This window comes from Vulpes vulpes, chromosome 1 (genome assembly GCF_048418805.1).
Source record: "Vulpes vulpes isolate BD-2025 chromosome 1, VulVul3, whole genome shotgun sequence".
NCBI lineage: Eukaryota > Metazoa > Chordata > Mammalia > Carnivora > Canidae > Vulpes > Vulpes vulpes.
In genome coordinates, this window is record NC_132780.1 from 11245513 (window position 1) to 11270593 (window position 25081).

The 25081-nt window shown below is 44.0% G+C and overlaps 1 protein-coding gene and 1 non-coding gene across 2 annotated transcripts; one reads left to right on the forward strand and one right to left on the reverse strand.

Moving 5' to 3' along the window:
* Positions 1–795: 795 nt before the first annotated feature.
* Positions 796–24316, reverse strand: ETHE1 (ETHE1 persulfide dioxygenase). Its single transcript, XM_026013997.2, has 7 exons — positions 24175–24316; positions 23664–23808; positions 23415–23563; positions 3752–3881; positions 1682–1771; positions 1166–1282; positions 796–996 (listed from the first exon to the last, which is right to left on the reverse strand). The coding sequence occupies exons 1-7, from the start codon at positions 24253–24255 to the stop codon at positions 944–946; spliced, it is 765 nt and encodes a 254-aa protein (XP_025869782.1). The 5' UTR covers positions 24256–24316; the 3' UTR covers positions 796–943.
* LOC112931569 (U6 spliceosomal RNA) lies at positions 2668–2777 on the forward strand. The gene has a single exon (XR_003237320.1). It is a non-coding gene; the product is annotated as a U6 spliceosomal RNA (small nuclear RNA).
* Positions 24317–25081: the final 765 nt, after the last annotated feature.

Sequence of the window (25081 nt, forward strand, 5' to 3'; positions counted from 1 at the left end):
ATACATGTTAATTTTATCCTTACAGTAGCCTAATGAGAAAGGGACTATCAGCTTTATTTTACAGTTGGGGAAACTGAGGCTTAGAGGGATAAATGTGCCTGGAAGCCTGAACATGTTATTCATCTTGAGGCTAGATTTGTTCTCTAGCAAGTCCATGTTCTTGACAACTGGGCATACTGTCACTCTGATGCAGCCGGGAAGTGCCTGGAAGATCACTGCAAATGATAGTAATAGTCACCACTGATAGGACGCCTGTCACCCAGGCAGTGTGCCAGGCACCTCATACATGTGGACTCATTGGATCATCACAACACCCTGTTATTAGTATTATTGCCATTGCACAGGTGAGGGAACTGAGACTTGGAGCACCTTATCCTGGGTCATACGGGTGCAAGTGGCACAAACTCAAGATGGTGTTTTGTTTTGTTTTGTTTTTTTAAGATTTTATTTATTCACGTGAGACGCAGAGACGGAGACAGAGGCAGAGGGAGAAGCAGGCTCCCTGTGGGAAGCTCAGTGCAGGACTCAATCCCAGGACCCCAGGGTCACACCCCCAGCCAAAGGCAGACACTCAACCACTAAGCCACCCAGGCACCCCTCAAGATGGTATTCTAATCCAAGGATGTGAGAACCTCTGCCCCAGATATGTTTGTTTCTGGTCTTGTGACTTGGAACATTTCCTCCTTCCCAGCACCCCGAATCTTCACCCTGCTTTCCTCCCTGGCCTCTTCAGACCATACACCTCAGACCAGAAAACCAACTGCTCCCTCCACCCCCACACAGATGGAAGTAAGATTAAGAGCAAAAAAATAATTTTTATTTATTTATTTATGAAGCTCAGGAGCTGGTGAGGGAGGGGAAGAAGAGAGGCTTGGCGATGGCACCTCTCTCTGTACCCCACCTAGTGCATTCTTAATGGAAACAGGCACCTGACAAAGCCAGGTCAGGAAGGGGGAGTCTGGATCCCACAGAGCATGTTAGCTGGAACAGCAAAGTCTGCAAGGAAAAAAAAAAAAGTTGAAACTAAAGGGTCCCCAGCACACCCCCTGATGTCCCACTGAAGACCCACAAATCTTAGGAGGCTTTCTTCTTTGGGAAACTAGAGTTCTGGCCCTGAGCCCCCTCCTCCCTCAGACCCAGGAGTTCCGGGCCCCCAACTGCTTACCTATCTGCTGAGGCTTTGGCAAGTTCAGGTTGTCCATGACCTTGACAAACTCCTCACAGCTGAGGGTGAGCCGCGGGTTCAAAGTCCGCTCCTCCTCTACAGTGGACACTGTGAGCCCTAGTGGCCAAGGGAGGGGAGGGACGTCAACCCGGCAAATGCCTGGGGCCTCCTAGGACTACATTTCCCAGAAGGCTTAGGGTGCATCTCGGGGCTGGGACTCACAGGCTCTTCCCAGAATGTCGTGGAGATCGCCGGCTCGCCTCCATTGGCACTCTGGGAAATGTAGTTTCCCACATCCCTAAGCTCTGTAAGGAAGTCTGGAATACACACACCCTTGGGAATTCTAGTCTTGTTTCTCCATCCACACTCAGCATACCTAAACACTTGATCTTTTCGGCCAGTGAAATTTCTGGGAATTGTAGCCTCCATGCCCACAAAGACTACAGCAGTTTGGTACTCCCTCCCCTTCAAATGTGAAGTTATGTAAGTCCCACACCTCCTCCAGGAAGCCCTCACCGCGGTAATCATGAGCAGGGTAGATCAGACAGTCTCCTGGAAGCGTGAAGATCTTTTCATGGACCGAGTGGTACAAAGTCTTAGCACAGCCTGGGGAGGGAAAACTCAGTGGTGAGTAAATCAACAAGACAGAAGCTTTCTAGACCCTTCCCTCAAGAAAAGGGTGGGAGGATGAAATCACAGTAGCTAGAGTCTCTCCCTCATCTTCAGCCAGTACCCCTTTGTCTAGGCACAGAAAGAGAGGGAAGGGGCGTTCTGAGCAGATGGAACAGCATATGTAAAGAATTGGGGAATGGTAAGAAATTCACTATAGCAGTAAATAAGGCTGGGATGAGATCCTGAAGTACCAGGGAGTTGTGCCCTCAGCCTGGGGATGCCAAGAAAGGGTTCTGGGCAGGGAGGCTGGACTAGAAGGTAAGAAACTGAAGACCTGAGGCCACAGAGGGAAATCTTTTAAAAAATATATCCATAGGGGTACCCAGCTGGCTCAGTTGGTGGCACACACACCTCTGATCTCAGGGTCATAAGTTAGAGTCCCACAATGGGTGTAGAGATTACTTTTAAAAATATATAATCTGGGATCTCTGGGTGGTGCAGCGGTTTAGCGCCTGCCTTTGGCCTAGGGCACGATCCTGGAGACCCGGGATCGAATCCCACGTCGGGCTCCCGGTGCATGGAGCCTGCTTCTCTCTCTGCCTGTGTCTCTGCCTCTCTCTCTCTCTCTCTGTGTGTGACTATCATAAATAAATAAAAATTAAAAAATATATATATATAATCTTGGGGGACACCTGAGTGGCTCAGGGGTTGAGCATCTGCTTTCAGCTCCGGCGCGATCTCGGGTCCTGGGATAGAGTCCCACATCGGGCTCCCCACAGGGAGCCTGGTTCTCCCTCTGCCTATGTCTCTGCCTCTCTCTGTGTCTCTCATGAATAAATAAAATCTTTTAAAAAAATAAAAATGAAAAATATAGTCTTTAAAAAATAATAGCTTTTAAAAAATAAAAATAAAAACCTATACTAAAATTAGAATGATACAGAGATTAGCATGGCCCCTGCACAAGGATGACATGCAAATTCATGAAGAATTCCACATGAAAATAAATAAATAAAATTTTAATAAAATTTTAAAAATATATGCCTACAAATTCACTGACATTTTTCTGTTGAAAATGTAACACCTCTCCTCCTGACAGTGGTCTGGACTAAGTAGCTTGCAACTAATAAATAGGATATTGCAGAAATGACAGAGTTTTGGGGCACCTGGATGGCTCAGTGGTTGAGCGTCTGCCTTTGGCTCAGGTCGTGATCCTGGGGTTCTGGGATCGAGTTCCACATTGGGCTCCCTGCAGGGAACCTGCTTCTCCCTCTGCCTGTGTCTCTGCCTCTCTCTCTGTGTCTCTCATGAATAAATAATTATTTTTTAAAAAAAGGAATGACAGCGTTTGGCTTCTAGACTAGGTCATTTAAAAAAAATTAGTCTTGTCTGTGTCGTTCTGAACATTCCCTCTGGGAGAACCCAGCTGCCATGTCATGAAGACAAAATAGCCTCATGAGTAGTCCATGTGGTGAGGAACTGAAGCCTCTTACCAACAATCAGAGCCAGCTTGCCAGCTATGTGAGTGAGGGGCCTTGGAAACAGACCCTCAGACCCCAGTCAAACCTTCAGATGACCACAGCCCAGGCTTTCATGTGACTACACCTCCATGAGAGACGCTGAGCCAGAACCTCCCAGCTAGGCTGCTCCCAGAGTCCTGACTGTCAGAAACTATGTGAGATAATGTTAATCATTGTCTTAAGTCATTAAGTTCTGGGGTGATTTGTTTCAGAGCCATAGATAACTAGTCCACCCTTGCATCTAACTGTCCCCCAACAAGGTAAACTGCTGAATCTGTCTGGCAATAGCTAACCCTTGAATCTAACTCTCCTTCACTCCAGCAGCTGAACTTCTTCCATCTAATCCTAACTCCCTAAAAACCTAATGTCCATTCATTCATTCTTGCAACAGATACTTAAAACCCTGGCACACACATAACTGTACTAAGATCTCAGGTTAGGGGAATAGGCCTGTGACCTTGCTGGAAGTCCGTCCGCCCACACCCTCGGATGAGCAGGGCATCTCCAGTGAAGGCCATGCTGTGATCATTCAGAACAAAGGTGACACAGCCTGGGGTGTGGCCGGGGCTGGCCCGGGTCTCCAAGGCCTGGTGGGGAAGGAGAATACAGACAGTTACCAATAAGCCAGGGGCTCTGGCCTCACAGTGAAACTGTCCCCAGAAGTCCCCATCCTACCCCAGGATCACATCTAGCTAACATAGTCTTTTTGTTGTTATTGTTAAAAAATTAAGTTCGATTCCCAGACTCAAACCACACACCATGATAAACTCCCAGTAAATTAAACATTTAAAGCAAGAAAATAAAACCATAAAACTGTGACAACAACAAAAATACAAATGAATATATGATCTTTGGTTAGGGAAGAACATTCAAATGTGATCCCGAAAGTTGCAAATCATTACAAAAAAGATCAGTGGTTTGACTTTAAATAAATCTGAAGTTTCTGAACGCAACAACACCAGACACCAGAAACAAAATTGAAAGGGAACCAACAAGCCAGCAAAATATATTTATAACATATACACCACATGGTGGTCACTATACTTCATATACAAACAGATCTTCAAATCAATAAGAAAAAGATAAGATAAAACCTTTATATAAGATAAAAACTTATATAAGAATATAATCTTATACATGTATAAGGAAATATATGTATATAATCTTTACATATATATATATATATATAAAATCTTGAAGTAGGAAAGGTTTTTATAAGCATGATATTAAATTCAGAAGATAGGGCAGCCCCAGTGGCTCAGCGGTTTAGTGCCGCCTTCAGCCCAGGGCGTGATCCTGGAGACCCAGGATCGAGTCCCACGTCAGGCTCCCTGCATAGAGCCTGCTTCTCCCTCTGCCTCTCTCTGCCTCTCTCTGTCTCTCTCTGTCTCTAATAAATAAATCTTTAAAAAAAATAAATTCAGAAGACATAAGGAAAAGCAGTGGCAGAGATGACCACATAGTTTAACTTTATTATAGAAAAGAACAAGAGGGGATCCCTGGGTGGCGCAGCGGTTTAGCGCCTGCCTTTGGCCCAGGGCGTGATTCTGGAGACCCGGGATCGAATCCCACGTCAGGCTCCCGGTGCATGGAGCCTGCTTCTCCCTCTGTCTCTGCCCCTCTCTCTCTCTCTCTCTCTGATGACTATCATAAATAAATAAAAATTAAAAAAAAAAAAGAAAAGAACAAGAGTTAAAAGACAAAAAAACAAAAAACAAACAAAAAAAAAACTCAGGGGTGCCTGGGAAGCTCATTCAGCTCAGGTCCTAGATGTCCAGGGATTAAGCCTCTAGATGGGCTCCTTGCTCAGGGAGGAGTCGCTTCTCTCTCTCCCTATGCCCCTCTCCCCTGCTTGTGCTCTCTCTCATGCTCTCTCATGTACTCTCTCTCAAATAAATAAAAAAATATTTCTAAAAAAGACAAAAAACTCAGAGACAGTATTAGCACATATAAGAAAGTATTATAAAGTATGAAAAACCATCATATATAAACAGCTCCTAAGCATCAATAAGAACTCCCAAAAGAAAAATGCACGAAAGAAAAAACCAGGAAGAGGAAGTAAATAGTCAAAAAACCATCTGAAACGTCTGCTCTCCTTTTTAGGGATAAAAAGAGAGAGATTTAAATTTAAAACCTTTATTTTTCACCTATCAGATTGGCAGCTGTCAGAGTTGCTCAGTGTGTTTGATGCAAGCCCTTACATTCCCTGGGATGTGGGTAAGATTCAGTGTACCCATTGTAGAGAGCAAGTTTGCAGGGTTTACCAAGAACCCAAATGCAGACTCTTTCTGACCCCTCAAAACTTCTGCTAACATTCTGCAGTTAAGAACTTCTGACACATGGGCAAAAATGCCTATCCAGGAAATCCTCATTATCTAAATCCCTACACTCAGTTTTAGGCAAGCAATTGTCAGGAAAAAAAAAAAAATTGTTATCCTCAGCTCTAACAACCACTTATAAGATTAGTTCCCACTCACACAGCACTCCTCCCACTAATTAGCATCCTGGTCCAGGTCAGTCATCTGCTGATTATAAAAGGACACCAGGTGCAGATCCTGTGTCCACACCCAGCATCCATTCTGCTCTTCCTCACTCATGGGTCTCCAGTTTGGTTCAGGGCATCAGTGTGCACCTCCCCTTCCCACTTTATCTGGTTCTAGACAAAGGTGTGATGGCCGCAGCTGCAGCAACCACCTTGCAACCATGAAAAAGAATCCCCCAAATGAAAATGCCGCCAAATCAAAGAGAAGGACTGCCTTCCTCCAGAGTCCTTGTTACGAGAGAAAATTGAACTTCCAATTATTTAAGCCACTATATGGATTTTTTTAGTTGCTTTCAGTCAGACACCTTTAACTCATACACAATAGGATATATGTGCAATGCAAAACAAATGCAAAGCAAAATCACAGATCTTGCAAAATCTGGGAAAAACCACAACCCTCCCTACCCAAATCAACATAACCTTTTGGTGGTAGAGGGATGATCTTTCATTATTTTGTCTGTTTTCATATTCTCTGAATTTTTTTAAGCAAAAAAGCATAGGTGTCTTTTGAACTAAACATTGTGGATGGATATTCAAGAGTCAAATTCAAAATAGTTCATCACAGTTGTAGTGATGGGTATTGACCAATCAGAAAGACATCAGCTATAAACAACCAGTACAGTTAGACAGTATATATATGGCATATATGGTACAGTTAAAGTATACATATGGCATATGTAATTGTGTATGTGTATAATTGGACAAAAATTTAAAGATTATTTGTTTGTTTGTTTGTTTGTTTGAGATAGAGAGTGTGAGAGAAAGGAGAGGGGAGAAGCAGTCTCCCAAGTAAGCAGGGAACCTGACACGGGACTCCATCCGAGGACCCTGGGATCATGACTTGAGCTGAAGGCAGATGCTTTACTGACTGAGCCACCCAGGCACCCTATATTGGACCAAATTTTAATATCAATTGAACAATATCCTGCTTGCCACATGGATCAAGATTCCCTAGGCCCTTGGTGACTGAGTCGGTGTGGCAAGTGGCTTTGCTGAGGATCTGTTTATCTGACCTTTCCCTTCTCTGGAATATCTAGACTCTATCCCCTGCTATGTACTTCCCACAGTCCTGCCCATCTTGGGCCTCATCTTCTCCTGCTAGGACCAACCACCAGCCTCCCCCCTGGCCTTCCAGCCTCCATCCATCTCCCACATGGCCCTGAGGTGGGTTTCTACTGCCCAGATTCAAACTTGCTCCTCTCTGCTCAAGACCCATCCTTGGCTCCTGCTGTTCCCAGGGCAGAGTTCTGGCTCTCAACTTGACTTCTGAAATGCCGCTGTTCTGGTATCTTCCCAGCCCAATGTCTAGTAACATCTTCTTTCCTTTCCTCAACACACCAAGCTACTCTGAAACCCAGGGTCACTACCAGAAAGCATCAGGTTTTTCCATACCTTTTGGCCCAAGCAATTCTCTCTGCTAGGTACAACCCTACCCTCTCCCATCAGTCAGGCCTACTCCTTCCCAAGAGCCCTGACATTGACTGACCCTTTCTCCTGTGCCAGGCTCTCTTCTAAGTCTCGACATGACTGAACTCAATCAGTCCTCGCACATCATTATGAGGTAGGTACCATTCCACAGATGAAGAAACTGAGGCACAGCATGAGAATAAGAGTGAGCAAACTGTATGTGAAAATATGGATGGATGTCACAGATAAAACAAAAGTAGAAGAAAGCATGCTAGACACAGAAGAGCAGAGAAGTGTGGGATGGAACAGAATGGAGTGGTGTGGAGAGAAATGCGATGAAGTGGGAAATCTCAGGGTGCCTAGTACCCAGTAAGGGGAAGTGGTATTTCATGAAGTGGAGCTTTCAGTTATGAATCCAGGTGTAAGATATCTATCTCTTGGTGAGAGTGCATGGACTAGTAATTAAGAACAGCCTCAGGGGAGTGCCTGGGGCGGGGGAGCTCAGGGGTTGACTGGTTGCCTTTGGCTCAGGTCGAGGCTGCAGTCTTGGGATCAAGTCCCATGTCAGACTCCCTACAGGGAACCTGCTTCTCCCTCGGCCTATGTCTTTCACGAATAAATAAATAAATTCAAAAAAAAAAAAAAAAAAACAGCCTCTGGAGCCAGGTGACATGGGTTCTAAATTTGGCTCTGCTATTTATTACTAGTTGTGTGGCTCTGGACAAGTCACTTCACCTCTCTGTCTCTGAGCTTCTCTGCTCCCTTGTAAAATGAGGATAATAACTGTCCCCACCTCGTAGGACTATTATAAACATTAAGTTGCTTTGTATATGTAAAGCTTAAAAAATGCCTGGCATACAATAATCACTATATAATCAAAGTAACATAATAATGATGTTTTAAAATTTATAAAAAAAAAAACACTGATCTAGTGGAACCACAAGGCTTCCTGGGTTAAAATCCACACTCGGAGGGGCACTTGGGTGGCATAGTCAGTAGGTATTCAACTCTTGGTTTTGGCTCAGGTCATGATCTCATGGGTCATGGGATGGAGCCCATTGTAGGGCTCGACTCAGAGTCTGCTTAGAACTTTCTCTCCTTCTCCCTCTGCCCCACCCCCCAATTCTTTCTCTCTCTCTCAAATAAACAAATACATCTTTTAAAAAAATTCCAACTGGGCCACTCTTTCAGTGTCATTTCTGGGCAAGTCACTTTTCCTCTCTATGCCTCCTTCTTTGTAAAATGGGAAAAATATTTCCTTTTTTTTTTTTTTTTTTTTTGGAAAAATATTTCTGATCCCACTATGTGGTTATGAAAGTTTAATGAGATCTGTTTGTCAGAGAAGACACAGTGGAGGCCCCAGGGGCAGACTCAGCCAGAGAAATGTTTTGTTTGGCCCACCCGGGAGTTATGAGAAAGCTGAATTTATAGTCTACCATTAAAAAGTGGAAGATTTCTCAAAAATGTGTATTTGAAGCTTCTATTAAAAAAGAAAAAAAGGTTTGAAAAGGGGAGAGTCCAAGATGGTGGAGGAGTAGGAGACCTCAGTTTCGTCTGGTCCCAGAAGCTCAGCTAAATAGCTATGAAATCATCCTGAGCACCTGCGAACTCAGGAGATCTAAGAAAAGAATAGCTGTGACGCTGCAAATAGAAAAGCGAGCACTTTCTGTAAGGTAGGAGGTGTGGAGAAGTGAATCCAAGGTGATACATGAGGAGATAAATCATGGGGAGGAGAAGCCTCCATCAGCTGGCTGCCAGAAAGGGATAGAGCAGCAGAGTGCAACTCAGAACGTTTAGAAGTCTGCTCAGGTGAGGGACCTGCCTGCCTGAAAGGGGTTTAGGCCACGAAGCAGGGGTGAATCCTAGGTGAGCCAGTGTGGTCTCAGGATCCTCGGGTCACAGGAAGACCAGGGGGGCCGGAGGGCAGCAGAGTTCCTGGGCATCAGAGCGGGGAAACCGGCTGCAATCAGTGAGCCCAGGAGAGGGCATTCGGCTCCCAGTGGCCATAAACCCCAAACCGGGGCTGAGGCAGTGTGATCATTCTCTGAGCAGTGGCCAGAACCAGTGAGACCCCTCCTTCCTCCACAGGGAGAAGCATGCGAGCTGAGGAGTCTGCAAGGTTTGAGGACTCCAAAGGTGGGTCCCAGACCTGAGATAGAAAGGCTTGGACACAGGCTGAGTGAGCTCGGAGTGCAGTGGGGACCAGGGAGACAGGAGTGATGGACTGCTTCTCCCTGGGGGTACACTGAGGAGTTGGGCCCCACACTTTGGGCTCCCAGTCTGGAGACTGGGAGGCTGCTATTCTCACTCTCATCCTCTAAAGTGGAGGTGAAAATCTTCAGGGAACAAAAGTCATATAGAGCAATCCAGCCTGGCCCCCTGGCAAGGGCTGTCCCTCCTCGGGTGGGGGACACTTGAGAATCAACACAGCAGGCCCCTCCCCCAGAATATCGGCAAGCACATCCAGCCAAGACTAAGTCTCTGATCACTGACAACTGCAAAACTCCAGTGCTAGGGGAATATAGTATATGGAATTCAGTTTTTTTTCTTCCACGAGTCTTTAGCCCTTCCTTTTTAAGTTTTTTCTCTTTCCTTTTTCAACCAATTTCTTATTTTAGCAACTTTTTAAAACCTTTTCTAATTTCCATGTTTACAGTTACATTCTATCGTCTCTTTGTATTTAGTTTTATTTTTGTATATGTATAAGTTTTTCTTTCTTTGCAATTTTGGGGTGCAGTTTCTTCTAACAGACCAAAACACACCTGGAATCTAGTGTGTGTCTCTGTTCTCTTCACTTGTCTGATCATATTTGCTTTTTTTTTCTTCTTTTTTTTCTGTTTTGTTAAAGGCTTTTTAAATTTTCATCTTTACAGTTACATTCTATCCTTTCAATGTATTTAATTTTATCTTTGTACATGTATGTTTTCCTTCCCTTAGAACTCTGAGATGTAGTTTCTTCTAACAAACTGACCAAAACACACTCAGGATATAGTGTATTGCTATGTTCTGTTCACCTGTCTATTTATATTCCTTCTTTTTTTTTTTTTGGTCTTTTAGTTTTCATTTTTACAGTTAAATTCTATCCTTTCATTGTATTTAATTTTTTGTACATACATAAGTTTTTTTCTTTCTTTTTCTTTCTAAGATATTATTTATTTATTCATAAGAGACACAGAAAGAGAGAGGCAGAGACACAGGCAGAGGGAGAAGCAAGCTCCATGCAGGGAGCCTGATGGTGGGACTCGATCCCAGGACTCCAGGATCACACCCTGAGCCAAAGGCAGACGCTCAACCACTGCCACCCAGGCGTCCGAAGTTTTTCTTTTTTTTTTTTTTCCTTTTTTTTTTTCTTCGAAGTTTTTCTTTTGCTATAATTTTGGAATCTAGTTTTCTAACAAATGGACACAGGATCCGGTACATTGCTCTATTCTATTTATCTGTCTGGTTATATTCTCTTTTAAAAAAATTTGTTTTCCAGTTTTGGGAAAATCTCTTCTGATTTGTTTAGTGTGTATTTCTCTGGGGTTGTTGTTGCCATTTTAGTATTTTGTTTTCTCATTCATCCCTTCTTCTCTGGACAGAATGACAAGATGGAAAAACCTCAAAAAAGAGAAGAAGAGGCAGTACTGACTGCTAGAGACCTAATAATCAGTATGGACATAATTAAGATACCAGAACAATAGTTCAGAATAATGATTATAAAGATACTATCTGGGCTTGAAACATACATAGAAGACACTAGAGAATCCCTTTCTAGAGAAATAAAAGAACTAAAATCTAATCAAGTCAAAATCTAAAAGGCTATTAATGAGATGCAATCAAAAACGGAGGCTCTAACTGCTCGGATAAATGAGGCAGAACAGAGAATTAGTGATATAGAAGACAAAATGATGGAGAATAAAGAAGCTGAGAAAAAGAGAGATAAACACTACTTAATCAAAAGGGGAGAATTTGAGAGATAAGTGATACCGTAAAGCAAAACAATAGTAGAATAATTGGGATTCCAGAAGAAGAGGAAAGAGAGAGAGAGGCAGCAAGTACATTGGACCAAATTATAGTGGAGAACTTCCCCAATCTGGGGAAGGAAACAGGCATCCAAATCCAGGAGGCACAGAGAATCAATAAAATCTCGCTCAAAATCAATAAGAAATAGGTCAACACCCTAATATAGAATAATGAAACTAGCAAATCTCAGAGATGAGAAAATCCTGAAAGCAGCTCAGGACAAGGGGTAACCTCTTGGTAACCTACAAGAGTGGAAACATTAGGCTGGCACTAACCTATCCACAGAGACCTGGCAGGCCAGAAATATTCAGGGTGCTAAGTGAGAAAAATATGCAGCCAAGAATACTTTATCCAGCAAGGATACATTAGGCTGGCACAAACCTATCCACAGAGACCTGGCAGGCCAGAAATATTCAGGTGCTAAATGAGAAAAATATTCAGCCAAGAATACTTTATCCAGTAAGGATGGCATTCAAAATAGAAGGAGAGAGAATAAAGCTTCCAGGACAAACAGAAACTGAAAGCAGACCTACAACAAATATTAAAAGGGGTCCTCAAAGCAAAGAGAGAGCCCAAAAGTAGCATAGACCAGAAAGGAACAGAGACAATGTACAGTAATGGTGACTTTACAGGTAATAAAATGGCACTAAATTCATATCTATTAACAGTTACTTAGAATGCAAATGGGCTAATTGCCTCAATCAGAAGACACAAGGTATCAGATTGGATAAAAAAGCAAGACCCAACCATATGCCATCTGGAGGAGACTCAGTTTAGACCCAAAGACACCTCCAGATTTAAAGTGAGGGGGTGGGAAACCACTTATCATGTTAATTGACATCAAAAGAAAGCTGGGTTGGCAATCCTTGTATCAGACAAAGTGGATTTTAAACCAAAGACTATAATAAGAGATGAGGAAGGACACAATATCATAATTAAGGGGTCTATCCAACAAGAAGATCTAACAATTTTAAATATTTATGCCCCTAATATGGGAGCAGCCATTTATATAAGCCAGTTAATAACTAAATTAAAGAAATACATTGATAATAATACAATAATAGTAGGGAACTTTAACACCCACTCACCACAATGGACACATCATTTAAGGAGAAGATCAACAAGGAAACAAGGGCTTTGAATGACACACTGGACCAGATGGACTTCACCAATATATTCAGAACATTCCATCTAGAGCAACAGAATACATAGTCTTCTCGAATGCACATGGAACCTTCTCCAGAATAGATCACATACTGGGTCACAAATAGGTCTCAACTGGTACCAAAAGACCGAGATTATTCCCTGCATATTTTTGGACCACAGTGCTTTGAAACTGGAACTCAGTCACAAGAGGAAATCTGGAAAGAACTCAAATACATGGAGGCTAAAGAGCCTTCTACTAAAGAATGAATTGGTCAACCAGAAAACTAAGGAAGAATTTAAAAATTCATGGAAACTTGCTTCTCCCTCTGCCTGTGTCTCTGCCTCTCTCTCTCTCTCTCTCTCTCTCTCATTCTCTCTCTCTCTCTCTGTGTCTCTCATGAATAAATAAATAAAATATTTTTAAAAAATTCATGGATACAAAGGAAAATGAAAACACAACTGTTCAAAACCTTTGGGATGCAGCAAAGATGGTCCTAAGAGGGAAGTACATTTCAACACAAGCCTTTCTCAAGAAACAAGAAGGATCACAAAAACACAACCTGACCTTACACCTAAAGGAGCTGGAGAAAGAATAGCAAACAAAGCCTAAACCCAGCAGGAGAAGAGAAACAATAATGATCAGAGCCGAAATCAATGAAAAAGAAACCAACAGAGCAATAGAACAGATCAATGAAACTAAGAGCTGGCTCTTCGAAAGAATTAATAAGATTGATAAACCCATGGCCAGACTTATTAAAAAGAAAAGAGAAAGGACTCAGATATATAAAATCATGAATGAAAGAGGAAAGGTCACGATCAACACTGAAGAAATACAAACAATTGTAAGGACATATTATAAGCAACTATATGCCAACAAATTAGGCAATCTGGAAGAAATGGATGCATTCCTAGAGATGTATAAACTACCAAAACTGAAACAGGAAGAAATAGAAAACCTAAACAGACCAGACCCATAACCAGCAAGGAAACTGAAGCAGTAATAAAAAATCTCCCAACAAAAAGAGTCCAGGGCTGGATGGCTTCCCAGGGGAGGTCCGCCAGATATTTAAAGAAGAATTCTTCTGAAGTTGTTTTAAAAAATAGAAATGGAAGGAAAACTTCCAAACTCGTTCTATGAGGCCACAATTACCTGGATCCCACAACCAGGCAAAGATCCCATCAAACGAGATAATCACAGACCAATATCCCTGATGAACATGGATGCCACAATTCTCACCAAGATACTAGCCAATAGGACCCAACAGTGCATTAAAAGGATTATTCACCATGACCAAGTGGGATTTATTCCTGGGCTGCAAGGGTGGTTCAACATTCACAAATCAATCAGTGGGATACATACATTAATAAAAGAAAGGATAAGAACCATACAGTCCTCTCAAAGATGCAGAAAAAGTATTTGACAAAGTACAGCATCCTTTCTTGATTAAAACTCTTCACAGTGTAGGGATAGAGAGAACATATCTCAATATCATAAAAACCATCTATAAAAAGCCCACAGCAAATATTACTCTCAATGGGGAAAAACTGAGAGTTTTCCCCCTAAGGTCAGGTCCCATCACTGTTGTTCAGCACAGTACAAGAAGTCCTAGCCTCAGCAATCAGACAACAAAAAGAAATAAAAGGCATCCAAATTGGCAAAGAAGAAGTCAAACTGTCACTCTTTGCAGATGACATGATACTGTATATAGAAAACCCAATAGACTCCACCCCCAAATTGCTAGAACTCATACAGGTATTCAGCCAAGTGACAGGATATAAAGTCAATGCACAGAAATCAGTCGTATCTCTATACACTAAAAATGATACTGAAGAAAGAGAAAGTAAGGAGTCAATCCCATTTGCAATTGCACCCCAAACGATAAGATACCTTGGAATAAATCTAACCAAAGAGGCAAAGGATCTGTACTCAGAAAACTATAGAACACTCATGAAAGGAATTGAGGAAGACACAAAGAAATTGAAAACATTCCATTCTCATGGACTAGAAGAACAGATATTGTTAAAATGTCTATGCTACCTAGACCAATCTATACATTCAGTGCAATCTCTATCAAAATACCATCAACTTATTTCACAGAGTTGGGGCAAATAATTCTAAAATTGGTATGGAACCAAAAAGGACCTCAAATAGCCAAAAGAATGTTGAAAAAGAAAATCAAACCTGAGGCATCACAATTTCAGACTTCAAGCTGTACTACACAGCTGTGATCATCAAGACAGTATGGTACTGACACAAAAATAGACACAGAAATCAGTGGAACAGAATAGACTACACAGAAATGGACCCTCAAATCTATGGTCAACTAACCTTCAACAAAGCAAGAAAGAAAATCCAATGGAAAAAAGTCAGTCTCTTCAACAAGGGGTGTTGGGAAAATTGGACAGCCACATGCAGAAGAACGAAACTGGACCTTTTCCTCACACAATACACAAAAACTAGACTCAAAATGAATGAAAGACCTAAGTGTGAGACAGGAATCCATCAAAATTCTAGAGGAGAACATAGGCTGCAACCTTTGTGACCTTGGCCGCAGCAACTTCTTACTAGACACGTCTCTAAAGGCAAAGATGAACTATTGGGACTTCATCAAGATAAGAAGCTTTTGTACAGCAAACAGTCAACAAAACCAAAAGACAACCAACAGAATGGGAGAAGATATTTGTAAATGACCTATCAGATAAAGGGCTAGTATCCAAGATCTATAAAGAACTTATTAAACTCAACACCCAAAGAACAGATAATCCAATCAAGAAATGGGCAGAAGACACGAACAAAGATTTCTCCAAAGACATACAAATGGCCAACAGACACATGAAAAAATGCTCCACATCACTCGACATCAGGGAAATACAAATTAAAACTATAATGAGTTACTACCCAACACCAGTGAGAATGGCTAAAATGAACAAGTTTAACAAGTCAGGGAATAACAGATGTTGGTGAGGATGCAGAGAAAGAGGAACCCTCTTGCACTTCTGGTGGGAATGAAACTGGTACAACCACTCTGGAAAAGTGTGGAGGTTCCTCAAGAAGTTACAAATAGAGCTTCCCTATGACCCAGCAACTGCACTACTGGGTATTTACCCCAAAGATACAGATGTAGTGAAATGATGGGACACCTGCACCCCAGTGCTCATAGCAGCAGTGTGCACATGGGCCAAACTATGGAAAGAGCCCAGATATCCATCGATAGATTAATGGATAAAGAAGATATGGTGTATACACACACACTCTAGAATACTACTCAGTCATCATACAAATGAAATCTTGCCATTTGCAACAACGTGGATGGAACTAGAGGTTAATATGCTAAGTGAAATAAGTCAATAAGGGAAAGACAATTACCATATGATCTCACTCATGTGGAATTTAAGAAACAAAACAGAGGATCATAGGAGAAGAGAGGGTAAAATAAAACAAGATGAAATCAGAGGAAACAAACCATCAGAGACTCTTAATCATAGGAAACAACAGGGTTGCTGGAAGGGAGGTGGATAGGGAAATGGAGTAACTGGGTGATGGACATTAAGTAGGAAGCGTGATGTAATGAGCACTGGGTTATATAAGACTGATGAATCACTGACCTCTACCTCCGAAACCAGTAATACAATATGTTAATTAACTGAATTTAAATTTAAAAATAAGTTATTTCAGGCAAATTGAACACCAATAAAAAATAAATTTATTATTAAAAAAATAAAATAAAAATAAAAAAATAAGTTATTTCAGTAAAAAAAAACAACCAATAGCACATTTATTCACTATACATCACTGTGAATAACATTCTTGTGAAAAATATTTTTTTCCAAAACTGCAACAAAAAATAGTAAAAAAGAGTAGCACTTTTAATGTTTTTGCAAATCTCCATAATATCTGTTTGATAAAATATATTTGGGTTCTCAAAAAATAAAAGGCTTCGCAGGGGACAGACTACATTCCTTTTTTTTTAAGCTTATTTATTTAAGTAATCTCTACACCCAACATGAGGCTCAAGCCATGACCCCCAAGATCAAGAGTCCCACACTCCTCCAACTGAGCCAGCCAGGCACCCCGACAGACTACATTCCTTTAAAAAAAAAAAAAAAGGATTTTATTTATTTATTCATGAGAGACACAGAGAGAGACAGAGAAATAGGCAGAGGGAGAAGCAGGCTCCCTGTGGGGAGCCCAATGCAGAACTCGATCCCAGGACGCCAGGATCACGCCCTGGGCAGAAGGCAGGCGCTAAATCGCTGAGCCACCCAGGAATCCCCCAGACTACATTCCTAAACATGACTAATCAACTTGAATTGTGCAATGGGAAAAAAAATAATTGTATAGTGGGTGTCCCCTATAAACAGAACATGCACCCTAACATTTGCCACAGGCCCCACCACTCCCTGCTGCCTGCAGTGATATTTGATATATACAATTTACTTCTTGTTGATAGCAAAGAGAAGAATAAATTGAACAACACCATGAGGAAACAACCAGACACACCCAGAAGTGGAACATTCTACAAGACAACAGGGTGGAAACTTCAAAAGTCAATGTCAGGGCACAGAAAGGGTACGAAACCATTCTTGGGCAGCCCCGGTGGCACAGCGGTTTGGCGCAGCCTGCAGCCCGGGGTGTGATCCTGGAGACCCAGGATCGAGTCCCACATCGGGCTCCCTGCATGGAGCCTGCTTCTCCCTCTGCCTGTGTCTCTGCCTCTCTCTGAATGAATAAATAAATAAATCTTTAAAAAAAAGAAAAGAAAAGAAACCATTCTTGATTTAGAGACTAAATAGACTTAACAGCTGAATGGCATGCATGAACCTCGAGTGAGTTCTGGCTCTTAACAGCCATAAAAATGATTCCTGGGCACCTGGCACTATTTGAACTCGGATTGGATTTAAGAATTATTTCAGAAGTATCATGCATCTTCTGTGATGGAGATTTTGTAAAAGAATTGTTCTCAAAGTGCAGTTGAAGGAACCCTGAGGGCCTCCAAGGTGAAATCTATTTTCATGATAGCAGGAAGAGCCCTTCCCCCCTTCTTACTCTCATTCTTCAGTCAGGTCAGAGTTCAGGGGTGTTTTCCCTGAAAGCCCCATGACTGATGATGATGTCATTGCTCTGACAGCTGATAGAGTACTTGGATATTCTTGTGATTTAAAAAAGAAAGTCTCAGGATCTCTGGGTGGCTCAGCGGTTGGGCGTCTGCCTTCGGCTCAGGGTGTGATCCTGGGGTCCCGAGATCGAGTCCCGCATCGGGCTCCCGGCATGGAGCCTGCTTCTCCCTCTGCCTGTGTCTCTGCCCCTCTCTATGTCTCTCATGAATAAATAAATAAAATCTAACCCCCCCCCCCTCAAATAAAAACCAATGTCACCAACTTGTGAACTTTAGGCGAAGGGTACAAGGGTACTAACTGTACTATTATTTCAATTCACTATAGGTATTAGAATATTAATAAAAGCTTGTGGGGGAGCACCTAACATCTGGACCTCGGGCAGCCTCCACCATTCCTGAAACGAGTTGGATCATCTTCTCAGCAGCAGAATGTTCTACAGGGATTTTGTGCAGCCTGCCTAGCCCCACATTCTTCCAACAAATTCCTTTTCCCCTTCCGTGGTGCTTCACATATGTGACACTGCTCAACAGCTCTCCCCTCACCTGTTTCCAGGTGCAGCGGCGCCGTCTTCAATACCTCACAGCCACACCTGCACCCTAAAGGGATCCGCGCAAGCTCCCCCGCCCTGCAGTTCCCACGGCCCACACTGCCCCCTGGTGGCAAGCAGGCTGGGGCCTTCTTTTCCATTTGGTCAAGTTCAAAAGCACCTAATCTTGGTATAAAACCCTGGGCCACTGCTTCTGTGCACTTTATACTCAAAAATCCCAAATGTCTTTTTTCCACTGAGGCTAAATACTCTGAACCTCCGTTGTCAGCCAAATCTTCCTTTCTTTTGGTGAAAGAAAACATTAGTTGTCCTAACGTTTAGGGGACAGTATACTGATGTCTATGATTCAAAGGGGCATCAAAAAAATAAGATAGGTGACAGATGTATATGATGTATGCTGTCAATTTTTTTCAACTTTTGGGGACTCCTGGGTGGGTTCAGTGGTTGAGCATCTGCCTTTGGCTCAGGTAGTGATCCTGGGGTCCTGGGATCGAGTCCCACATCAGGGTCCCCACAGGGACCCTCCTTCTCCCTCTGCCTATGTCTCTGCCTCTCTCTGTGTGTCTCTCATGAATAAATAAATTAAATATTTAAAAAAATCTTTTTCAACTTTTCTGTATGCTTGAGATTTTTGATAAAATGTTGCAAGGGGGGAGATTTATTCCACATTTCAAATAACTAGTTCCAGGGGCACCTGGGTGGCTCAATTGGTTAAGCAGCAGACTCTTTTTTTTTAAGATTTTATGTATTTATTTGGCAGAGAGAGAGGGTAAGCACAAGTAGGGGGAGTGGCAGGCAGAGAGAGAGGGAGAAGCTGGCTCCCTGCAGGGCAGGGAACCCGATGCCTCCAATGCCAGGCTTGATCCCAGGACCCCGAGATCACAACCAGAACCCAAGGCAGACAGTAGACGCTCAACCGACTGAGCCACGCAGGCGCCCCAAGCAGCTGACTCTTGATTTCCACTCAGATCATGATCTCAGGGTCCAGCCTCACCCGCACCCCATCAGACTCCCTGCTCAGCGAGTCTGCTTGTCTCCCTCTCTCTCTGCCCCTCCCCCTATGCTCTCTCTTTCAAATAACCTTTTGAAAAAAATAATGAGTTCTAAATGGAAGGAAGCACTGAAATTCCCACCTAGACCACATGAGAATCATCTATGAGCTTTTATTTTATTTTTTGAAGATTTTCACTTTTAAGTAATCTCTACACCCAATGTGGGGCTTGAACTTACAACCTTGAGATCAAGAGCCACATGCTCCACTGACTGAGCCAGCCAGGGTCCCACCTGTGGGATTTTAAAATAGATTGATTCCCTGTGTATGCCCCAAACAATTAAATCAGAATCTCTAAAGTGGGATCTGGGGTTTCAGTATCTGGCAGCACTTTAAATTAACATATTCAACAGGCAAGACTAACTTTCCGAATCTGCCATCCCTCATGGGAACTAAAACGTTCAAATCTCATTGCTCATTAAAACAGAAAATTCATTCTACAATGAAACCATCCAAATTTGGCCCACTGGGAGTGTAAAACATACAACCAGCTAAAAAAACTGGCAATTTCTACTAAAGTTAAGCAGAGGTCAGTCCTATGACTCAGAGAGTCCATTCTTTGGAATTGAGAGTAATGTCCACGAGGAGACTTGCATAAGAACCTTCATACCAGCATTGCTCACAATAGCCCAAAACTGGAATCAACCATCAAAAGGCAAATGGATAAATTTTCATAAATGCACATAAACAAATGCTCTTACAGCAGCATTATTCATGAATAGCCCCAAGCTGGAATCAACTATCAAAAGGAGAATGGACAAAGTGTCATAAATTCACACAATAAAATGCTCTGCATCAGGGGTTGGCAAACTAAGGCTGGTACATCAAATTTGGTCTGTCGTCTGCTTTTGTATGGCCTGAGGGCTAAGAATGATTTTTACACTTTTTCAAAAATGGTTGAAAAAAAATCAAATGAGAATGGTATTTGGTAACACATGAGAATTACTGAAATTAAAATTTCAGAGGCCAGAACTAAAGTTTTATTGGAGCACAGCCATGCTTATTCATTTATGCATTGTCTATAACTGCTTTCACACCAACAGAGTTGAGTAGTTGCAACAGAGACCATATGGCCTGCAAAAGTGAAAATATTTACTGTCTGGTCCTTTACAGAATCCCTGCTATATAGCAACAGAAGGAAAGAACTACAACTATATACAACATTATGTGGAGAGAAAGAAGCCAGAACACAAAAGAGCACATGTTGTATGAGTCCTGTTTATAAGGTCTGGAACACATAGAACTAATCTATGATTAAATAAGTCAGAAGAGGGTCGCCTGGCTGGCTCAGTCGGTAGAGCATGTGACTCTTGATGTCAGGGTTGTGGGTTCAAGCCCCACAGTGGGCATGGAACCTACTTTAAAAAAAAAAAGTTGCTAAGATTGCAAATATTAAAAGTTCTTATCATAAGGGGAAAAAAAGAAAACTTAAAAAATAAATGTCAGAAGACAGTTTCTTGATGGGGCTGTCAATGGTCAGGAAGAGGGACAAGGAAGCCCTTCTGGGGTGATGAGTATGCTCTGTATCTGGATCTCAGAGGCAAATACTCAAGTGTAAACATAAGTAAAAATTTACCTAGCTGCTCATGTACAATATGTGCACTTTCTATTACATAAAATGCATGTTAAAATTGAATTTTTTTAACTGGGGGGGAAGAAATGTGACCATTTCTAAAGGCTTATAAAGAACTCAGATGAGGGCAGCCCGGGTGGCTCAGTGGTTTAGCGCCGCCTGCAGCCCAGGGTGTGATCCTGGGGACCAGGGACCCAGTCCCACGTCGGGCTCCCTGCATGGGGCCTGCTTCTCCCTCTGCCTGTGTCTCTGCCTCTGTGTGTGTGTGTGTGTCTCTCATGAATAAATAAATAAAATCTTAAAAAAAAAAAAAGAACTCAGATGAAAACCACACGAAATATCGAATAATCATAAAGACAGATGCTAACATGTGTTGGCAAGGATGTGTAGAAACTGGGGACTTTTTTTAAGATTTATTTACTTTAAGGGGGGAGGGGCAGAGGGAGAGAGAAAATCCTGAAGCCCATTCCCTGCTGAACACGATTCCTGGTTGAACGCAGGGCCTGATGCAGGGCTAGATCCCAGGACTCCGAGACCACAACTCAAGCCTAAATCAAGAGTTCACCACTTAACCTACTGAGCCACTCAGGTGCCTAGAAACTAGGACTTTCATATGCTGCCCTTGGAAACATAAAATGGTGCAACCACTTTTGATAACAGTCGGTCAATTCCTCCAACTGTTTTTTTTTTTTTTTTTTAAGATTTTATTTATTTACTTGAAAGAGAGAGCTGAGCAAGGGGAAGGGCGGAGTGAGAAGCAGACTTCCTGCTGAGGAAGGAGCCCCACACAGGGCTTGGACACAGGGCTCTGGGATCATGACCTGGGCCAAAGGCAGATGCTTAACCAATGAGCCATCCAGAAGCCTCCTTCCAACTGTTTTTTAAGTAGGCTCCACATCCACCATGAGCCCCAACATGGGGCTTGAACTCATGACCCTGAGATCAAGACTTGAGCTGAAATCAAGAGTCTGACACTCAACCAACTGAGCCACCCAGGCACCTCAGTTCCTCTAACTGCTAGACATAGAATTATTATTGATCTAGCAACCCACCCACCCCCACACACATATATAAGAGAAATGCAAACAGACACACAAAAACTTGTACATGAATATTTATAGCAGCATTATTCATAATAGCCAAAAAATGGAAGCAATGGAAATGTCTATCAACTGATAGATGAATGAATGAATGAATGAATGAATAAGGTATATTCACACAATAGAATATTACTCAGCCATAGGAAGGCATGAAGCACTGACACACACTACAACATGGATGAACTTTGAACACTTATGATCAGGGACAAGCCAGTCACAAAACACCACATAATATATGATTCCATTTTTATTAAATGCCCAGAATAAACCCGTAGAGACAGAAAGTAGATTTTCTGTGGCTTAAGGCTGTTGGAGGGAGAGCAGAGGGGGCTGGGATGTCAGCTAGGAGCATGGGGTTTCTTTTGGAAGCAACGAAAATATTCCAAAATTAATTGTGGGGTTGGATGGATGGGCCCAGCTCTGAATATAATAAGTCACCGAATGGTACACTCCAAATGGATGAACCGGATGGCTTGTAAGTGATATCATTTAAGTTGTTTGGGAAAAAAAACAGACACTGAAGCTAAATCTACTACAACTAAACCCTTCGACATTCATTCCTTCAAAACATCACTTATTTGATCTAAACAAAGGACTTAACTTGACAGGAAACCCCAACCATTCTTCACTCTTCTAGGCCTTCTCAACTCAAGAAATGCTTGCTAGCACTTCACAATTACCGACGGTGTACAGAAGGGTACAATGCACTTTTTTACCAGCTTCCAGAAAAGAGCTTGAAACGAAGAGGCTGCAACCATTGTGGTTCAAACCCACATACAGCTCTCATCTCTAAAAGCTCTGACTCAGATAAACCGTCCCCAAATCCCCTAACCTGGAGGTCAAGTCTTACCCTATGTCACTTGCCCATTCTGTTCCCAAGTCAGCCAGACTCTGTAGCTTTAGCAAGTCTGATCAGAAAAAAAGCCTGGCTACCTATTTCTCCTCCCTCCGAGGACAACTCCACCCCAGTGCCCTCTCCACCCCAATCTACTGCTCTGGGTTGAAATCCTGGCTAGAAACCTGCTGACCTTGCCTGTGACAAAGACAGGAGAGGAGATAGGAACCTTCAGACCCTTCCTGTGTGAGGCAACAGCCAGGGCTGAGGGTGAGGCAAGCGGGCACAAAAGGGAGAACATTTAAGGAGGAGCTGGCCCCAAGGTGCCGAGACCCTGAGAGTGAGCGCCTCCTTAAACGTTGTGCCCTAGGCACCTGGCTCACCTCACCCTAGTCCTGGCCCTGGGCAACGAGATGCTCCTTCCTCTAACAGTGGCTCTAGAAGACTAGGCTGGGTCACTCCCTCAGCCCTGGCCTCAGAATTCTAGCCCTCAATCAACTTTTATGGAGATCCCAGGCCAAAAGAGCTGCCCCAAGGCTGTAGGAAACTACAAATGCTGTTGACTTAAGGGGCTTGGCCAGAGACACACCTGCCCAGAACCTCTTGCCCCAGTGCCCTACCTGGGTTTATGGTGCCCTCCTCCCAGACACAAACTCAGGGATCAGGAACCCAGGCCAGAGTTCCCTCCTACCCCAGGGCTTAGGGCCCCCCCACCCCCCCACCCCCAAGCCCCTCACTTCCCTTGAGTCCAAGAAGTCCAGGCCACCACCCTCTGGGGGGACCCCATCCAACTCACGAAGCGCCCGAAGTGGATGGAGTCTCCATCCTCGATGTGCAAGTCAGCCTGGGCCCCACTAAGGCGGGAGATGACAGACTGGCAGCCGGGAAGTAGGGACCGGAGCAGCCCTGAGCCCGTAATGTGGTCCGCATGGCAGTGGGTATTCACTGGGAGAGAGAGGAGGGCCAGGTCCAGGAGGGCCCGGGAGGACGGAGGCTTCCCAGCCCCCTCCTCCCTCAGACCCAGGGGTTTGGCCTCCACACTGACCAGCATACAGCAGCCGCAGCCCCAGTTCCTTGACCAGCTGCGCATCCCGAGGCGCTGTCTCCAGAACCGGGTCGATCAGGATGGCCTCACGGGACTCTCTGTCACCCAAGAGGTACGTGTAGGTGCAGCTCTTGGGCTCAAACATCTGGGGAGGAGGCAGGTGGGACAGGTGAGAGGGCAGAACCAGACTTCAGCTCACTGGGGGTCCAAGAGCCCAAGCCTCGACTCGATTCCCTTCCTAAGATCCAGAAGCAGAAAACCCAGCCCCTTATTTCCCCACCTGTGTCAGGAGTCTGCGGCCCCTGCCCCTTACTCCCTCTGAAACAGTCCCCACTTTCACATACCCCCCCCCAAATCAGGATCTCCAGCAACCTCTTCCGTAAGGGGAAGTCCTGCTCCAGGCCCAGGGGATCCCAGATCTCTCCCCTTTCAAGGACCCGGGAGTCCCGCCCCAGTCGCTGCCCGACGCCCGGCGCCCAGCTGTCCCGCGGCGGGCGCAGGCTCCGCGCACCTGCCGTAGGAGGATGGGGACTCCGGAGCCGCTGCGCTGGCTGAGCTGCCGCCCGGCGACCCTCAGAGCAGCCCCCGCCATCGCGCCCGCGGCCGGGTTCCGAGCGCCTACCGAAGCCGGGTGCCCCCGGGCTGACCCGGGCGGGGCGGGGGCGGGGCTGCTGGCGGGGCGGGGCGGGGCCAGCCTTAAAGGGGCCGCGCGCGCTGGGGGCTCCAGGCGATCTTGCAGAGAGAACACAAAGACCCAGACGACTGCGCGACCCCGGAACCGGCGAACAGAGAGACACTCACAAGGCTCAGAAGGCCACGGAGAGACGCTGGCAGAAGCACAGACAGGGAGAAAAATGAAAACCCAACAAGAGGCTCCAATGCACCGATAGCCGGCCTTCTAGTGTATTCCTAGTGGTTTTTATCAGAAGAGAGACCCAGAAAGGCAGAGACAAGGGAGGTGCTCAGAGCCTTGAGAGAGAATTAGACCCCGAAATACCAAGAAGAGACACCTGGAAAGACTTTCAGAGATTCACAGGGAGATAAAGAGTTGAAATGGGCTGTCCATCAAAGAAATATGGTCAGAAAGATACACTTGGAAATCCTAGACAAGTAGGGAAGGTGGGAAGAGATGGTGGGACGTTAGAGCCAGGAGAAATGAGCAGAAAGAGGGAGAGAATCTCTCAGATAAGAGAGAAATAGGCAGAAAGGAAATTCAAAGTCGAGGAGAAAAATTTGCTCATTTATTCCTCATGTGAGGGCTCCTGTGTGCCCAGGCCAAGCTGGGTGAGGCTGGGGACCCAGAGGTGAGTCCTGTCTGGTTCGTAGAGAAGAATAGTGCAGACACTGGGGATGAAATAAAGGGAGGTTCAAGCATTGCCAGGAGCTCAGGGGAAGAGGAAACAGGAAAACAGGGATCT